Source organism: Pelodiscus sinensis, chromosome 19 (genome assembly GCF_049634645.1).
Source record: "Pelodiscus sinensis isolate JC-2024 chromosome 19, ASM4963464v1, whole genome shotgun sequence".
Lineage (NCBI taxonomy): Eukaryota > Metazoa > Chordata > Testudines > Trionychidae > Pelodiscus > Pelodiscus sinensis.
The window spans coordinates 22,533,310-22,552,302 of record NC_134729.1 but is presented as its reverse complement, the minus strand read 5'-3'; the positions used below and the strand labels follow the sequence as shown (position 1 = coordinate 22,552,302).

The window sequence follows — 18,993 nt, the reverse complement described above, 5'->3', positions numbered from 1 at the left end:
AAAGTTGCACTAGTTTATTTAAAGGTATATTTTTAAATCTATTTAGTTTAAACCAGTGTGAAATTTTTAAAACTAGTTTGTTCTGCTTTAGCTAAGGTTGATGCCAAGTTGATTTAAGATAAATTGATGCAGGTCAGGATTAAGCAGCTTCAAGAAGATCCACGCAGAAGTTTGCACTAATTTAACTAAATTGATTTTAAAACTAATTTTAGTTAAACTGGTGTGATTTTTACATGAAGCTCTTAGAAACAGCAAGCCAAATTAAATAGCCATATGAAAGCTGTTGAAAGTTGACATGAGGTGTCAACAAAAACAAGCATGTGTGTGTATGACTTAAGTCATATCTAAATTAGCATTTATGACCATAAAATGTTTGTCATTCCGATTTGTGAAAAAAACAGGACCTTAAGTGACATAAGTTTTGCCATAGGTACCAAATTCTCTTCTAGCTGAGGGGGGAATGATCTTCTACTCCAGTGGTCCCCAACGTGGTGCCCGCAGGTGCCATGGCGCCCGCTGGGCCATTTCTGTGTGCCCGCTGAGTGATCAGGGCCGGCCCTGCCCCCGGGCGTGTGGCACATGGGCGGTGCTGGCCCCTGGGCATGCAGCATATGGGCATCCCCGCCCCCGGGTGCACGGCGCAAGGGCTGTGCCGCCCCTAGGTGCGCAGCGTATGGGTGTCCCCGCCCCTGGGCGTCCCCGCCTCTGGGCATGCAGCACAGGAGCGGCGCTGGCCCCGGGTGCGTGGCATATGGGCAGCCCCAGCCCTGGGCATGCAACACAGGAGCAGCACTGGCCCCAGTGCCCGTCAGCCCCAAAAGGTTGGGGACCACTATCTACTCTACCCCTACCCTTCCTTTTCCCCAAGGCACTGCCTCCTCTCCTCTTGCAACCCTCCCCCTGCTCTACTCTCTCTCATTTGGTCCCCTCCTTCAAGTGCATCCCATCCCTGTTCCTTCCCCTTCCTCTCAGCGCCTCCTGCATGCTGGGAAACAGTGGGTGAGAGGTGTTTGGAGGGAGGGGGGCACTTGATCAGTGGGGCAGCCAGCAAGCAAGAGGCTTGGGGGAAGGGGAAGGCAGAGGAGAGATGAGAAGGGAGTTTGGCGGTGGGTGCTGAGCACCTGTTAATTTTTCTACAGCCCTGGTGGACCCATGGAGTCAGTGTGTATGAGTCTTGCTGGCACAAGTGCTAATGTGCTCAATGCTGTGTTGGTGGGAGGGGTTCTAAGCTGTGCCAAAGCTTGTAAGTGCATCTACAGCCTTCAGTGACAACTTGTCTAAACTAGCTGAATGTGGCAGTGAGGAGCATGGATTTACACAATGAAAACATCCACACCCTTGACTTAAAATATATTTACATAGCAATGCCCTCCCTGAGAAAGGATGAGTGAAAGAAAACCTCAGATGTTAATCATGTTGCTTAATGCATGACTGGAAGGCACTGAAATACTGAGGTGATGGGGGGGAAGAGTGAATCAAGAACCTGCATAAAGTAGACTAGAATAGCATCTAAAAGCAAGTTAGGAGCTTTGCAGAGCAAATTAAATGACAAAGGACCCTGTTCAGATGTTACCTGATGATCTAGGGTCCTGACCCTGCAATCATATGGTGAGTGAATGTGTGTTACAGATTCTCCTGTGCTGAGGATATAAGCTGCTTATAGCCTCTGGCTACAGTCTTGGCTCTTTACTTCAAGTTGTGGCAGCTTGTGCTTTTAGCTCTGGATGTTCCTGGTAGGCCAGCTAAGATGGTCATTGAGACACATGAGTAACTTTAGTGCCATTGTGCGAACAATGCTAATGAGGCTGCTCATGTGAGTAAAGGTTGCTGTAATAATGGGACAGCAGGGGGAACCAGGAGAAAAGGTGAAGAGAGCTGGGTGTGAAAGTAGGGGGTAGACAGTGGTGGGGGAGGGCTGTAGGTAGGCAAAGGGTTGTGGGGGTACATGGTGTGGGGAGCTGAGTGCCAAAAGGGGGCAGTGGGTGCCAGTGTGAAGGCAGGAGAAGCACAATGTATGAAGGCTTGGGTTTGGGGGGCTGGGGTCAGGGGGAATGCAGTGTGGTGCTGGGGGTAGGTTGGTCATGAGTATGCCCTCCCATTCCTTAAGGCCGTGGCTCTCAGCCTTACCCTTTGCAAATCTTAGCTGAGGCTGCAGACCCCCCTCGGTCTGCGGAACCCTGGCTGAAAATCGCTGCTGTAAGGGACCATTCCTGGTCACCGTTCCCTTCTTTTAAGATGCACTGAAATATATTAAATAAGAAGAAGTCTTTGAGTTTTAGGCAGGAAGGTTGAAGCCTGTGAGCATTGCACTGTATCCAGGAGGGGACCAGAAATGGACATGGCTGAAATAGACGGCAGGCTACACCAAGAGGGGGTTCCCCGAAATGCCCCTTCAAACGCAGCAGTGTCCCTCACCTGTCCTGTCCCTGTATCCCCCCCCCCCAAGCTGGTCACCCCAGCTGGGGGCAAAGGCTGGGCACGTGTGGCGCTAAGGTTGGGGGAAGGGTCGGGGGCCTGGTATAGGAAGAAGGGGGGGACACACATGTGGGGCTGGGGGGAGGGGTGGGAGGGAAGGAATGGGGGAGGGGATAGGAAGAGCAATGGGGGGGAGAGGCACGTGCGGCGCTGAGGCTGGGGGGAGGGGTGGGGGAGGGGCAGGGCCAGTGCTCGAGGTAAAGCGAGGTCAGACCCGCCGCTGGCGCTTGGCGGACCTCACGCACCATAGAGAGGCGGGGGGGAGGCCTAGAGCGCCCCTGCCGGGCTCGTCACACAAGGAGGCGCGTGAGGTGCCTGAAGGGCGCAGGCGCCAGGCTCTGGCCCCGCCCCCCGCCGCTTCCCGCCCGTTCCAAGAGGCCGATGGCCGCTCGGTAAGTCACGTGCCCGCAGCGGGAGGCGGGGCTTCCTGTTTCCGGTGGCTGAGAGGAAGGGGGCTCCGCAGGTGTTTTGTTGTGCGGGGCCGGCCCGTCTCTCCCCGCCCCCCTCCCCCCCCGCGCCGCCGCCATCATGCGGAAATTCTTCCAGGACATCAAAGCGGACATGAAATTCAAAACCGCGGGGCCGGGCCAAAAGCTGGCGGAGCAGCCCAGGTAGTGGGGGAGGGGCGGCTGGGGGGGGAGGAGTGAGGGGGGGAGCGTTGGGTGGGTGGTGGGGGGGAGGAGTGAGGGGGGGGAGCGTTGGGTGGGTGGTGGGGGGGGAGGAGTGAGGGGGGGGAGCGTTGGGTGGGTGGTGGGGGGGGAGGAGTGGGGGGGGAGCGTTGGGTGGGTGGTGGGGGGAGGTGCCTGCTCCACTGTGAGTTGGGCTGGGTGATGCTGTTGGTGGCAACGAGGGATCCAGCCCCAGGACTCCCATCTCCTCCGTGGTGCTTCTCCGCTTCTGGATCCCAAACCGCCTTTCTGCCATTAACCCCTGCCCAAGGCTGCGGTCGAGTAACAGAGTCTGTGGCGTGGGGCCTGGGCTGCACGGGGGGGACACGTGAGACGGGTTCGGGTCCCAGCTCCCTGCTGGCTGGTCTGTTCCTCCTGGGACCTGGGTTCAGATCCCAGCTGCCTGGGCTGGACCCTCTTCTCATCTCCCCTCCGCCCGAGTTCGGTTCTCTTAGCCCCCAAACCGCTTACGCTGTTGGCTCTTCTCATTCCTGAGGTTGTTTTTTTTTTTTTTTCAGACGACCCCTCCCCCCGCCCCGGCTGTTCCCTTCTCCCCGCTTCCCCATCTCTTATCCCCCCACTCCACTTCTTCAGACTCAAGTTCAGATCTCTGCTCCTTCCCCACTTGTGCTGTTCCTTTCTCTCCCAGCTTCTCTCCCCCACACCCAGGTTCGGCACCCACATTTACTTCCACCCAGGTTGTATCCTGGTGACTCTAAACTATCCGACCCTTTGTGGTATCCTGTTTAACCAGTTAACCAATTCAGTGGATTTTTCTGTAATCTGCATCCCCAGTCTTCATCCCCTTTTCCCAATTGACTGTGCATGGCTAGCCAAGTACAAAAGCAGTTTCTCCTCTCTTGGTCTTCACACCTCCACATCAGCTGCTAGAAGTGGGCCTCATCCTTTCTGACTGAATTTACCTCTTTCTCTCTAGCCTTACTCTTGATTGGTACTCTTTTCTTATGCCTGTATATTTATACCTGCCTCTGGAATTTCTACTACATGCATCTGACGAAAGCCCATGAAAGCTTTTGCTCCAATAAATCTGTTAGTCTGTAAGGTGCCATAGGACTCCTCATTGCTTTCCCAGGAGCTTCCTTGGTTCCCTCTTGCTCTACTCCTCCAAAATGTGTCAAGCTCTGGGATCCTCTGCGCTAGGCGCTGCAGACCAGGCCTACTGTAGGTTTGGAGGACTGAGGACTTTTGCAGTAGGGTACAGCATACACCACCAGAGGAACAACTTTATTTTCCTTGTATCACTTTTAGCTTTAGACTCAAAAACACACTTCCACTAAATAGAAAAAAAAATACTGTAGCTCTGAAGAAGTGTTTACCTGATTCAGGTATCTGAGTCAGAGCTCCTGACTCTTTTGGCACAAACAGGCTTTTACTCCTGTTTGCTGTACCAGCTCCTGCCAAGCCAAGAGCTGATTGTTCCCTGAAGCTGCACTGGGTCCACATCTGACCACAGAATTGCTATTCTTGTGGCTGATTTTCAGATACCAAAGTAAGTTTGGGGAAATGATGCTAATCGAAAAATCATTTGACTTGTAAAGGAACAGGATTGGAGGCAGTTAAGACAAATACAGAACCTCACCATGTTGTGGGATAGTCACCTTCCTGAATATCATTGTCCTGCAGCTGTTTATGAAATATGGCAGCTGAGTGAACGTAGAATAACCATACTGGGAATTAAAATCACAAGGGTGTGTGGTGTTGACTGTTTTAAGGCCTAATATGTTGAGAACAATCAAAGATGAAAAGGATTGCTTTGTATTATATAAATTCTTGGAATCCCAAACTCCACTGGTTCAGGTGACAGTGGCTGGTAAAATTTCCTTGAAGACAAACCCCTTGCCTGTAGAAAGCAAAGGTGCAATCAGAATGAAGCAGTTTATAGGCTTACTGTCACAAGGTCTGTCTGGGCTACAAAACAATATTGATGAACTAGGTCATGTTTTCAGGTTCAGTAAATGTTTCAAAATAAGTTTAAGACATTAGGCCAATACATGGATTAGTAATGGTGAAAGTGCATCTAGACTGGAATTTAACTGTTCGGTGACCTGACCTAGTCAGTGTTGCACTATGTATTCTCACTTTCTATATTATTTGTTTAGTTTCTATGTGAATTTCATATGCTTGATCTCAGCCCTGCTGCACTATTCAAATACACACTCAAAGAAGGCCAGAGTCCCCAGTTCCATCCTAAATCCTGAAGGAAACTGCTAAAACATTAGTTTAATAACAGAACTTTTCAATAACAATATTTCTTAAAAGTTGCAAGAGATTTGTAGTTGAGATCATCTATTGAATCCAATTTTCTGTGGCTTTCAGGGACAATGAAAGTTGTGATTGGTCCTGTCTTGGGCAGGGGGCTGGACTTGAAGACCTCCTGAGGTCTCTTCCAGCTCTATGATCCTATGAATCCAGTTGTATTTATTGCTCCAAACTTTGGGCGCACAGGCTTGACAAACTGCTTCACGGTCACTGAGCAGTAATGCTACCTAGCAAGGGCATCAGGTTTTTTTGTGACCTTATAAAGCTATGATGTCACTGAGCATCTACAGTTGCTTCCCGATCAAGCCTGTTCTTGGTGCTGTTCTGTGTAGTGCTCTTTGAAATTATACTCTGGTGAGGGTGGATGTTTTGCAGAGCAGCTGGAAACATTAAATTCTGTTTTCTGCTAGCAGCACACATTCTCCATTCCTAAATGTATCCATGTTTTGTAGTGGGTGCAGTCTTCAGGACTTTCCTGCTTGCATGTTGCGTATAAGCCTTTGATACACAACGGCCTTCTTGTTCTTATGGAGGAAGAGTATCTTGGAAAAATGGGTCCATCTCTCAGGGTATGCCTACACAGCAGGGCTAAAGTTGAATTAAGCTACACTACTTCAGCTACGTCAGTTGGAGCTACATCATAGAGGTTGAGAATGGTGTCCCTAGCTGCTGGTTGTCTGGAAATGGGTGACAGGAGAGGGATCGTGTGAGGATTACCTGTTGTGTTCCCTTCCTCTGGGACAACTGGTATTGGCCACTGTCGGCAGACAGGATACTGGGCTAGATGGACCCTTGGTCTGACCCAGTATGGCCATTCTTATGTTCTTAAGTCAAAATAGCTTAATTCAGCTTTTGGTGCTGTCTACACAGCAGGAAGTCAAAGGAAGAACACTCTTTCTTTGCCTTCCCGTACCCCTTGTGAAATGAAGGTTACCAGGAGTCAGAGTAAGAAGTCCTTCAGCTCGACATTTATTTCAAAATAAAGACTTGTAGTGTAGATGCACACTGTTATTTCGGCATAACGTCAGTATTCCGCTGCTGTGTAGACGTACCCTTAGAAGGGAAAGGTGCCTTTTTGCTGCCTTATAAAGGCCCAAATCTTTCCTTTTTTTTTTTTTTTTTTTTTTTTTAAATCCTGCTTGTCTTCTGTCTTCCTTGAGTTTGATGAAGGATGTCTTGTATGACTCAGGCATGTTTGAGTGCTTATTAAAGCAGTTTGGCAAAGAGCTGTTCTCTCAATTGTCTGAGTGAAGTTGGAGTTAGTAATTTAGGTCTGAAAAAAACCCACATTCTCAAGCAATTGGGTTCCTTTCAGAGCATCCAGTGGCATCCTTCTAAGTGCCCATAGTCTTCCAGGGTAAACAAAGAACTGACGTTCTAATGTAATCCCAACTCCATGTTTCTTTTCTATGTAACAAGAACATAGCACCTCTGTGGATCACCTTTAACCTGAGGCTTAGGGCTTGTCTACTCTTAAACACTAGTGGCACAGCTGCACTCACCAATATCGTACTTCAGTGTAGACACTAGTGACGCCGATGGAGGGATTCTCCCCTGGCTGCAGTAGCTACATTGATGGAAGAGTCCTTCGGTCAGTTTAGAACTGTCTACGCTGTGGGGTAGATCACAGCTGCACCTCTCAGGAGTGTGGGTTTTTCACATCCCTGAGACTCAAAGCTATGCTGATGTAAGGTCTCAGTGTAGACCAGCCCACCGTGTACTTAAAGAGTTAAACTACCATTTCAGAGCCTGATTTTCAGAGGCACTAAGTACCTGCAGCTTAAAAGCACCTACCACTCCAATTGACAATGACTCAGAAGTTCAGATCCCAGATCTCTGAATTGCGTTATATGTAACTTATTAACCTTAAAGAAGAGTTGTTTGAACTTAAACTGTCTTCTGTTGTCATCTGAACAAGTAGGTTGTCCCCACGAAAGCTCATGATACCATCTACATGTTTTGTTATCCTCTAAGGTGCTCCTAGACTATTTGTTGTTTAAGTGTCTCCTGTTGTGTCTATAACCCAAATACAGTGTCCCAGTGCCACAGCATGATAGCCAGAATATGAAACTCATCAGTCTCTATTGATCAGATGGAGACAGTTTCACTAGGTAAACATCTGGGGGTGGGGGAGAACTGGATTTTATAAACCTCCTTTTAATAATCTATAGCAGGGGTGACCAGCCCACAAAGCTGCCTCTGCACCCATACAAAGGGCCTCCGGTTCCCTGTGAAGCAAAGTGGCGCTGGCAAAATAGCACCGGCAAGAAGCCAAACCCGAGTTTTCATTTAAAGGGGCAGTGTCTTCCTCTCCTCTCCCCCAACAACTTTTTTCCCTTGGCTCTTTGCGCTATGTCCACCACTATTTTGGCTCTTTGACTGTAATGGGTTGGCTACCCCTGATCTATAGCCTGGGTAAAATAAAGGGAAATACACACATCCTGATTTGCTCCTGTAAGTGAGGTGAACATAACTCTGCATTGAACCTCTGTGGTTCACAGATGTTGCCGGACCAGAGAGCTCCAGCAGTTGGGAGTCTTGCAGCAGCGCAGCTTGGTGGTGGCTGGAGTGGGGACAGCGCAGAGTTCTGCTTCACCTGCTAAGAATGTTCATTTATTTGTGCCTTTCTTTCATCCGCCAGGGAAAGGGCCCCTAAAGAAAAGCCAAAAGCGGTGACCCCAAAGTCTCGCCAAGGCCCCACAAATGAGGCCCAGATGGCGGCAGCTGCAGCCTTGGCTCGGCTGGAGCAGAAACCCAAGCCTCGGCTCCCTTCTTCCCAAGACGCCATCAAGAATCAAGGTAAGAACAGCCACCGTTCCTTATGGGTGCAGGGGCATGACAGGCATATTTGTGCCTCGACCGAGTGCCCGTTCACAGGGAAAGTCTCCCCCAGCCTGTTTGGCCCAGCGAAGCCTGCACTCGTCTCAGTGGCATTTCCATCTGTGAGACTGGCAGGGTGAGGAGCTAGTGTCCTGTGCTTTCACACTCCATAGATGGCTTTGCACAACCAGCTAGAGGCACTCTTGGGAGCAGGGGGTTGCATTCTCTTGAAGCCTCGTGTTCCAACTCACTGCCAGAGGCCAGATAGCAAAGATGAACCACCTGCCTGACTCGGGTTGGCAATAATTTTTGACAGGGGGCCACTCCAAGACTTTGTAAAGTGGTTGAGGGCCGCGCTTTTCCATTTTAAAGGAGGAAGTGCGGGGTCTGGGATGGAGGTTGGGTGCAGAAGGGAGCTTGAGGTAAGGGATTGGGGTGCTGGAGGGATAATGGGGTCTGGGAGGGAGTTTGTGTGAAGGAGGTGGTCATCACCTAGGGCAGTAGTACGAGTACTCTTAGGGGTACTCAAGAAGTCGGGGAGTATGTCAACACAACTGCAATTTGGAGAAAACTGAATTTTTAAGTTTTACACTCCAGCTATGATTAAGTTGTTTAAACTAACGTGTTACAATGGTAGAAAAAATTGTTTCTGAAAACTAAGTACTGGGGGTACTTTATTTATTTATTTATTTTTAAAGGGATACTTTATAAAAAAAGGTTGAAAATCACTGATCTAGGGCAGGGGAATGGGATGCAGGCTTTTGGGAGGTGACCTAGGTTAGGAGGGGATTGTGATCTGGGGCAGGAGATTGGAATGCCAGATCTGGGAGGGAGTATGGGTGCAGGACAGGGCAGAGGATTTGGGTATGTGCACTAGAAGGGTGGGAGGAGCAGAGGTTGGGGAAGGGAGACGCTGGGGTGCCAGAGGCAGCCTCTGGCCAGGAGACTTACCAGCCAGCAGCCAAACCTGCCTGCCTGTCTGCAGAACTAAATGCTTACAGGGCTTAAAATGTTTCCCAGCCAGCCTGCCTACCCAGCCATGTGCTTGTGTGAATAACTGAGCCGGACAGAAGGGGAGCATGGTACTTCGTGGCTGCCTGTTACTCAGGCAGCTCCCATTGGCTAGTTTCTGCCCAGAAGCTGGATAATGGGATTGTGCTGGGGATGGAGGCAGTGCCTGAAGCCCTCCCCTTGGGGATTACAGTTTTGAAAGGGAGATGGCCCAGGAGCTGCTTTTCTGAGCAGCATGCGGGGCTTCAAGGCAAGCAGGGGAGCCTGCCTGCGGCTCCCTGCTGTGTCCACAGGCCGGATCCAGTGGCTTGGCAGGCCAGATTTAGCCCAGGCCTGTCCCGACTGCTGCTTCCCTGCCCCAACCCTGTGTAATTCATTGGGTTGCACCACATCAGCCATCCTAACCTGAATTTATGCCTCCTAGTGAAAAAGGAGCTTCTGGCTGAAGCAGCAGTGAGCGAGAGAAGACTTTCTGCGGATGACAAGGTATGAGGTGATGCTGCTAATCAAGGGCATGTGATCCCTGTGCATTAGAGAATCCCTAAATAAGGAAGTTTGAGCATCTTCTAGGGAAGGAGATACCAGCCCCCGCACGGTGGGGACTGTGCATTTGAGTCTGACTTCAGAAACAAGCAGAGAAATAGCTGTGTGTGGTTCAGAGAGCATAAAACCCTTCAGCTCATACTATGGCATCTCTCCTAATTTGTCTTGCTCACTAACCCCCCCTCCCCCCGCCCAAGGTCAGCAGGCTGCAGGAGAGAAGAGCAATTGCTGTGGAGTCAGAGGAGTGATTCTGCACTTGGTGCAGGACAACACCTATTTTTACACCCTCTTTTACCCCCTTTTTGAAAACGCCTTGACTGAAACATCTCTGGGCTGACCCTGAGTTCCTTTGCGTGTAGGAGAGTTACTCCTATTGTTTGGCCCTGGGCCGCATTTGAGTACTTATGGGTAGTACCTTATGCTACAGGTCAGCAGGCCTACTCCTGAATCACGGGGCGGCTTGGTGGGAGCCATGATAATGGAATCTGGTGTTTTACCTGTGGCTCTGAGAGTAATGGAAACATCTGCTGCTCCAGCCGAGTCTTTTTAACATGACTGAAAGTGTTGACCTCTAGTGGCGGGAATCACTCTGACTTCAGGGCTGCCAAGCACTCGGTAGGAACGCTTTGCAAACCTTGGGTGACTTGCTTGGTAGCAATCAATTCCTCTGCTTGGATGTGGCATGCTTGTTGCTGGTATCTCCGCAGAATGCCTTTAGTACTTTCCACTATATTAGAAGGGATCCGAGTTAAGCCTTTGGAAGCATTGCACGGTGCTGCCGAATAACCCACACGGTCCGGGAAACATGCTGAGATATGAGACTGGCATCTCCCCTCTGAAATAGGGATGTTAAAATGTGGGTGATGGTGTAAATATGTAACCGCTGAATTTTCCAGTGATTACACACACCTGGCTCCTGGGAGCTGGTGCACTTCTGGGGAGCTGGCTGCTTCCCCACGCTGTTGCCTCTGATACAGAGGCAGCAGTGTGGGATGATAGGCTGCTCTCCGGGAGCCGGTGTGTGCCGCCTGCATGCTTTTAAGCTGGCTTCCCATGTGTACAGGCTCCCGCTTGCCATCCCTGTCACAGGCAGCAGCAGCTCCCCAGGAGCTGGCGTTTAAGCCTACTTCTGATAGAGGCAGCAGTGGGAGGTGGGGGGAGCCTGTGTGTAATCATGAACGTTAGCTGATGAGCCCAGGCCTATCAGTTAACTGTCTGCGGGTTATACGTTCACGTCCCTACTCTGAATAGTTTCCATGAGTTGCACTAGCAAGAGAGTTGTGCATGGGGGAGATGGGAATCAAACGTTCTCCCCTTTCGAACCACCGTTTGATTTCAGCTCTTTCTTCAGGGGCCCGTGCCTGCAGTTGAGGAAGAAACAGCAGGACTGTCGGTGTCGGGGGTCTATTTCATTTGCCCACTAACTGGGGCCACCGTAAGGAAAGACCAGAAGGAAGCGCACATAAAAGAGGCCATCCTCTGTGTAAGTGAGGTCCTCTGCTGGCCACAGATGTTCGCTGTTTTCTGCCATCCATCTCACTAAATCCTTGGTGTGGTCTCCAAGTGCAACGTAACCTGTTGGAAATGCCATGGGGCCGCTGTGGTCTCAGCCAGATTCTCAGGCAGCCCAGGGTTGGATACTCTGTGTAGAACAACGTGCACTCTCCTCTATCGCCACCTCTCAAAATTACAGCCCTCTGCTGTCCCCACTTTCTCGCTCCAAGCTTCTATCTCCTCATCTGGATTTACAGTCCTTGAAGAGAGTTGCTGACAAATGCCTGCTCTGATTCCTTCCTCTGAGCTTGGTAGGAGACTGCTATCCGGAACCCTCTGGTTCTGAGTAAGGATTCTAAATATCAGTTAATTGAATAGTGAATTCACCTCATGAATTCTTATTGGTTACTCGACTATTCTGTAGTCCCCGGGGGTGGGGCCAGCAGCCAGTGTGCTCCAGCCCCTCTCCTGAGGAGCCCCCTGCCTTTCCGCACTACTGCTTCTGTATCAGAGGCAGTAGCGCGGGGTGTCAGGTGGGAGCTGGTCCGCAAGGGGATCCAGTTTAAAAACCAGTTCCCTTTGCAGACCGGCTGCCTGTTGCCCTGCCCTGCTGCCTCTGATAGAGGCAGCAGCACAGGGTGGCAGCAGCCCCTGTCTGGGCTGGGGATCTGAGCTCCCAGACCTGGTGCGAGTTGGAACTGAGTCGGGCTGCCTGCCCTGATACACTTTCAATGCAGAGCCGCAGCAGGGGTAGGTCCCAGACTCAGCACGATCCAGGTCTCAGCCCAGCTGCTGCCCAGCCTGTTAAAAAATTGTACCGGCAAGACAGGAGGGGCAGAATGTTTGTAGTCTATAGCAGTAACCTATAAGCTTATGGTTATCAGTTAATCACCGATTACGCTATTACGTCCCTAGTTCTGAAATTGGCAGGACCAATCAGCTGGCCCCTCTGTGACTAGCTTCTGTCCTTCTCCTTCAGCATTCCGCTAAAGACCCAGTGGCTGCTTCCATCATGGAGATTCACACCTTCAACAGGGACCGAGAGAAGGTGAAACTTGGTGTTGAGACCATTGCTAAGTAAGTGTGTGAAAGCCTTGGGCAGCTCAGCTCCCAGGTGGCCTGCCTAGAATCTGTTGCTTCTCTGGGTGAGAAGGGGTTGGGTGCAAGCAATTGCCCCTTTCCCGGAAGGTTAATGGGGAAGGGATTTTCTTGTACTGTACGTGGTGCCCGAAGGAAAACTGAAGGGGAAGATTTGGAAACGTTTCCTGAAGTCTTAGACTGGACAGTGCGTAGTCAAGGAGACACAACTTGTGAATGGGGGGAAATGGACTGACTAGATGGGGATCAGGAACCTAGATCCCCAGCTTACTTGGATCTGGTAGGTGGGGGGCCCCCTCCCTTCTCCCCCCTCTGAGGGCTGGAACATGAGCTTGTTGGGAGCCAGTGAGATGTTTTAATTTTAATGTTAGGAGCCAGGTCAGTGAGGTGTGTTGCTTTTTGCTTCTCACTGAAGTGAGGCCCCTGACTGAAAAAGGGTTTCCTGCTCCTGGAGTAGATCATAAAAGTGGGCCCTGCAGTCCTAGAACTAGGCACCTCCAGGTGGAACATGTGAGTGACAAGTGAGTACCCTCTGAGTCAGGCTTTGGTTTTGGACTTTGCCTGCAAAGCAGACGGGGAGGGCAGTGGGGGAACCCATTGCTATGCTCCTGACATCATGAAACAAGCTGCAATGTGCACAAAGAACATTCTGGATGCTGGTATGCAAATAAGCCCAGTCGTCTTCAGCGATCTCACCCTATTCACAGGGCTTTTGAGTTTTATGGTTCTGTCCTGTGTGTTTCCATGTCTCTTCCATGGGCAGTTCTAAAGACTTCTTTCTGGAGAAGGGGGACCGAGGAAATTCGTACAATGAATGAGTGCTCAGAAATAGATTTGGCTTGGGATAAACAAGCCTGGGAAGGATGCTAGTGGAGGGGGCACTTGGAGATCTCTGGACCCATGGAATATGTTTTCAAACGGGACCAGAAGTTCACCAGTGAGCCGAGTATCCAGGCCTGCTGTTGTGAATGAAGTGTGAGAGAGTCCTGCCTTTGCAGATACCTGGATAACATCCACCTCCATCCAGAGGAGGAGAAATACCGGAAAATCAAACTGCAAAATAAAGTGTTTCAGGTGAGGGTCAAACGCTTGCAATTGACATACTGAGGAATTCCCACTCTGGCAGATGACATCTAACCCTCTCCTTCTCTTTTAGGAAAGGATAAATTCTCTAGAAGGGACACACAAGTTTTTCCAGGCCATTGGGTTTGAGAAGGCAATGCTGCCTGTTCCTGGACAAGGCAAGAAATCTAACTCTTAGATTTAAGACGGGGGTCAGCTACTTGTTGGTGCTAGCAAGGTATTTCTGGGAAGCAACTTTGGTCACTGTCAGAGCCTTCTCAACCAGGGCTATACGCAGGTTTTCCAGGGGGCACGTCAGCTCCTCTAGATATACACCTAGTTTTACAACAGGCTACAGTTAGTACAAACTGAAATTTCGTAGTAGTTTATACTGCTCTATAGACTACACTGAAACAGTACAGTATTTTTATTCTGGTTGATTACTTTCTCAATTTTATCATATAGCTATAAGCATTTTTCAGTGTGGTGTAACACTGCTGTATTTTTGTCTGATTTTGTAAAGCAAGTCGTTTTGAAGTGAGGTGTAATTTGGGGTACACAAGGCAAATCAGACTCCTGGAAGGGATGCCGTACTCCGGAAGGTTGAGAGCAATACTCTGAAACCTGCTGTCTGTTGTGGCATCACCGTTCTACCCACACCCCCAAACCTGCAGCTTGCTTGTTGCCCCAGGGGGTTTTGCTCTGGGGAGTGCTTTCCACTAGGTCAGAGGGAGACGTGACTACCCTCCTACCAGGGGGGAGTGCGAGTGGAGGCGAAGGGAAAACAAGATGCTGAAGCCCCATGCGTGTTTGTAGAGACCACAGAAGAGTACTACGTGCTGAAGGAGGAAGTGTTGCCTAAGCTGGAGGAGCTCCAGGACTATAAGGAGCAGCTGGTGAGTTCAGAGCCAGTGAAGGCCCAGTTGGATCGCCAGCTCTGCGTTTTCAAACCCTCCCCTCAAGCTGCCCAGTTTGAGCTGCCCCACGATTTCTACAACCTCACACTAGAGGAGCTAAAGCGAGAACAGCGGCTCCGGTGAGTGGCCTGTAGCACTGAGCACTGTAAGTAAGAGATCTGCATAATTGGGGGCAGGAGGGTGGGCTGACCATACAGATGGAATGTGTTACTCTGGCCTAGGAAAATCTCACCGCTCCCCCACCCTCCCTTTGCTTTATTTCATGTTCAAAACTGTTTGTCCATAAAGGACGGAAGCGCTGGAGAAGGCATCTATGCTGAGAACAAAGGCTATGCGAGAGAGAGACGAGCAGAGGGAAATGCGGAAATATAACTATACGCTGCTACGAGTCCGTTTCCCTGATGGATACATTCTACAAGGTAAAGGATGGCCATGCCTTGCAACTTACACACACACTAGGGATGTACTAGTGTAGTCGATTAACCAATAAGCAAAAGCTTATAGGTTAATGCTATGGACTACACGCATTTCATAGAAACGTAGAGCTGGAAGAGACCTCAGGAGGTCGTCAAGTCCAGCCCCGTGCTCAAGGCAGAACCTGTCCCTCCCCCCTCCCCTTGCCACTACATTTTTTAGCAGGCTGGCCAGCAGCCCAGCTCAGTTCTGGCTTGCGATGGGTCTGGGACTACCAGTGCTGCGGCTCTGCATTTAAAGTATATAAGGAGCCAGCTGGGCAGGCAGCTCGGCTCAGTTCCCGCTCGTGCCAAGTCCTGGAGCTCAAACCCCCCAAGACAGAGGCTACTGCCACTCTGCGCTGCTGCCGCGTTCTGCGAGGCAGCAGTGCAGGGCACCAGGCAGCTGGTCCATGAGGAGAGCTGGTTTTTAAATTAAAGAAATATAAATACATACATTGGCTCCCTTCACAGACCACCTCCCGCCTGGCACCCTGCACTGCTGCCTCTGATACAGAGACAGCAGCATGGAGTGGCAGGGAGCTTCTCAGGTGTGAGGCCAGAGTGCATTGACTGCCGGCTCCGCCCCTGGAGACTATAAAATAGTCAACTAACCAATAAGAATTCATGAGGCTACTCGACTATTCAGTTAACCGATATTTAACATCCCTAATACACACCCCAGATAACTAGACATTCAGCTTTGTAGCTTGAGAGCAAGAAGCATAAACTTGGCAAGACCATGGGAAAGAACGTGGCAACATGGGGATAGAATAACTAAACCAGCTGGGTCTCTTCTAGACGGCATGGGACTGAGACAATGGGGTAACTAGATTTTTGCAGTCTCTGTAGAAACTTCTCTAAAGCGCTCGCCCTCTAAATCAATGGTGAGTATAAAGATATGGGACCTCCTTGATCAGCACCGTGCCCCGATCCACTCTAAAGCTGTACAAGAGATTGCGCACTGCTGATGGGAAATGAGCCATTTAGTGCCCATTACAGATTCCATGGAGTGGTTCATTAAAACAATCCGTGTGATGCCCACATTGTGGTATCCTCCAGCTACAGGGCCCCTTTCATTCTGCAATAGGAGACCCTTGGAATCTTAGACAGTTTTCCAGTGGATTTTATTTTTACGTTAGAGGTGCAACAGTAGGTTATTTTATGGCCTTGCTTTGATGCTCTTGGGATGACCAGTGTGTTTCTATGAATTGTTTACTTGTTGCATTAAATTATATCAAACTTGGTTCCTTCTCTAATGAACTAGCACAATGTTCTCCAGTTATGCAAACTGAGGGTCTTGGGGTATGTCTGTTGCATTCCTCCTTTGAGAGAGGAATGCAAATGCAGACAAATTGCAAATGAAATGCGGATTTGAATTTCCCGTGCTTCATTTGCATAATTGCAGCTGGCTGCTTTTCGAAGTACCGTATTTCAAGAGAAAAACGTGGTCCCCACGGGGTTATTTCAAAAAGAAACCCTTCCTTCGAAATAACCCATAAACCTCATTTTTTTTTAAGGAGTAAGGGTTATTTTGAAGAAAAGGTTTCCTTTTGAAATATACTGTATTCGAGAAAAAACAGGGTTTTTGGAAAAGCGGCTAGCTGCAATTATGCAAATTCAAATCAGGAAATTAAAATGGGTGCTTCATTTGCAATTTTGTTTGTCTGTATTTGCATTTCTCTCTCGGAGGAGGAATGCAATAGACACACCCTTAGTGAGAGCAGGTGAATGGGAGTCGGCCTATAAACCAGTTTTAAAAGCTCTCTCTGCCTTATTTCCCCACCTCAGGGACATTCTATGCGCGGGAGCCCGTGTCTGTGCTCTACACGTTCGTGAGGGAAGCGCTGCAGGATGACTGGATGCCCTTTGAGCTATTTGTCCCTGGAGGTCTCAAACTGACGGAAGAGAACGTGGCGTTCAATGAGTGCGGGCTGGTGAGTAAAGTGATTTAGATGAAGCTACTTACAGCAGATACAAAACTCTGCAGGGAACGGAAATGGGATTGCAATCATTCTGTTTCCAGGGGTGGTCGGATGTGTTGAAACACTGAGCCTCTTAGTCCTCAGCTCAGTGCCGTTCAGCTTCAGCCTGGTCACAAGCTGTACCATCCCCTGCCAGAGGGCTAGGAACTCTGCACAAGCCTGACCTATATGTCCTGTCTTCCTGCCTGGCAAAGTTCTTCCAGAACTAACATGCCACCTGGAAGAACATTTTGAAGGGCTGCAAATAGTCTACTCCCTGACCAGCTTTGGTGTAGTTACTGAGATCCTGTATGTTTCTACCTGTCCTAGGTGCCCTCTGCTCTTCTGACATTTGCATGGGATGCAGCTGTCATGGCAGACATAAAAGCTTCAGGGGAAGAGAAGAAAGGAAGCCTGTTGAAACCAGAACTCCTTTCCGCTGTCCAGATATTGTCATGAAATAAACAGGATTGGATTCAGCGCTGTTGCCTCTATGATGTGCTGTTGCCTCGAGCATGGAAATAGAAGCTGCCTCACTGTCACAAACGTGTTTGAGGGAAGACTTCTGTTTTAGCTAGAGCACTCGAAGGCCGGGTCTCAGTAAGCAAATGCTCAATGCATTATCCCCTCCAGTCAGATAGGAGTGTGTCTCTAAGGGGCTGCCACAGAGACACTGGTTTAAACAGATTTAGGTCTGAAGACAGTCCTGCCCAGAAAGAAACTTTACATTTGCTGCTTTTATATAACTACTTATTAAACATCCAGAGTAATCAAGAGCTTTTTATCTTTTCTAGAACTACTAAAAAGAAAAATCCACACTACTGAAGTGTAGCAAAGGACAGCTGCAGCGCTACCCTATTGAGTTGTGATGGTGGACAGGACTAGTGTTTAGCTTTTCCTTGGTGCATCTATTGTACACAATACAGAGCCTTGGTTGGAACACTAACTGCACACACTTATATTAGCCTCATTAAATGGAATATTTGGAAATAGTTTCCTTGAGCCAAGTGATTTGAGTTAACTTCCCTCCTGGTCCTTGTAGGCTTGAGTAAGGTAGGGTGTGCCAAGGGGGGGATACCAAGCCTGTATGTGACAGCAGTAGACTTCTATTGCTACCTCTGGTTGGAGGGCAAAGTAGAGATCAGGTGAGCAGGTAGGAAAAGCCACAGGTTCAACCTCTCTAATCTGGCACTCCCTGGTCCAGCATGGCTTTAGCTGAATGTTCACTTACCATGGGTGTGGCCAGGTTTCCCACAGTTCTGTACATTTTGTTTATAGCTATGAGTACTGGCTCTGTGTTCTGTGCTGCTATTTAGCTAAGAGTCCAGTAGGCAGTGGAAGTGTTGGTAATGCCACTAGGCTATTGACCTTCTGTGGCTTGGCACCTGTCCGGTCCTGAGGATGCTGGACTAGAGGTTCAACCTGTAGTGAACTCGGCATGGAGAAATTGGAGGCAGAGCTGCTCTGGGGTGATCTAAAACAAGTGCCATGCTACAACTTGACAAAGGTCTACCCCAGCACCAGGTAGAGTCACTTTAAGTATAAAATTGTCAAGACTCACGTTCCTCTGAGAGCGACTTGAGATGGTGGGAGTTAGGTCACTGGCTATGCCTAAAGAAAAAGTGTGTATATTTATACTTGTTCCTTAATATAGATATGACCCAGTGTGGCTTTAGTATGCTGCTTAGTGTGTGTTCACTTTTCCTCCACTAGAGTTTACTAGTCAGCATTTCCTCCAAATGCTGGTAGGAGTAAAATAGTATGAAAAAGGAAACAATTGAAAGTCTCTTCCCTCTCACTTTAACCTTCAGTGATGGAGTATGAGTTAACAGAGCCACTTGGTAGAAGTAGGTCTTAAAGATTAAAGGGGGGGGGTAGTTCTTGAATTCAAGATCATGGCAACAGGTATCATCACTTTCACCTTCAACATTTTTCACTACTGAAGTGTCTTTACACAGATGCTGGGAATCAATGCAGGAATTACTGAATGACTAGTCTGTGTTGGAAAAGCTTAAATTCAATAGAATCTAATTTCCTTTTTAGACATCCATTAAACCTGTGCAACCAATGACAAGTACATACAGTTTCACAGCAATAAAGCAAAGCTCGGTGTAGTCAGATTCTCTCATATGCTTTGGAGACTATCAATTTACCCACACTATTGCAGCTGACCTTGCTTTCAAATTGCAATCAGATCATGTAGCTAAGC

The 18,993-nt window shown here is 49.1% G+C and overlaps 1 protein-coding gene across 2 annotated transcripts; it reads left to right on the top strand.

The window, feature by feature from the left end:
• The first annotated feature begins 2,724 nt into the window (after positions 1-2,724).
• UBXN6 (UBX domain protein 6) lies at positions 2,725-17,264 on the top strand. 2 transcript variants are annotated; one of them, XM_075903037.1, is made up of 11 exons: positions 2,725-2,867; positions 8,065-8,222; positions 9,679-9,740; positions 11,149-11,280; positions 12,271-12,368; positions 13,388-13,463; positions 13,546-13,630; positions 14,268-14,487; positions 14,657-14,787; positions 16,612-16,757; positions 17,115-17,264. In XM_075903037.1, the coding sequence occupies exons 1-11, from the start codon at positions 2,857-2,859 to the stop codon at positions 17,241-17,243; spliced, it is 1,248 nt and encodes a 415-aa protein (XP_075759152.1). In that variant the 5' UTR covers positions 2,725-2,856; the 3' UTR covers positions 17,244-17,264. The 2 variants fall into 2 exon arrangements, with proteins under 2 accessions (XP_075759152.1, XP_075759153.1); XM_075903038.1 differs by lacking the exon at positions 2,725-2,867 and adding an exon at positions 2,929-3,086.
• The last annotated feature ends 1,729 nt before the right edge of the window (positions 17,265-18,993 follow it).

What these genes read in the sequence shown, in the direction of transcription:
- UBXN6 (XM_075903038.1), top strand. Translation starts at nt 3,004, where the DNA reads ATGCGGAAATTCTTCCAGGACATCAAAGCGGACATGAAATTCAAAACC. An exon ending in AGACGCCATCAAGAATCAAG is followed by an intron (nt 8,223 to 9,678) that starts GTAAGAACAGCC and finishes TATGCCTCCTAG; the next exon opens with TGAAAAAGGAGCTTCTGGCT. An exon ending in GACTTTCTGCGGATGACAAG is followed by an intron (nt 9,741 to 11,148) that starts GTATGAGGTGAT and finishes CTCTTTCTTCAG; the next exon opens with GGGCCCGTGCCTGCAGTTGA.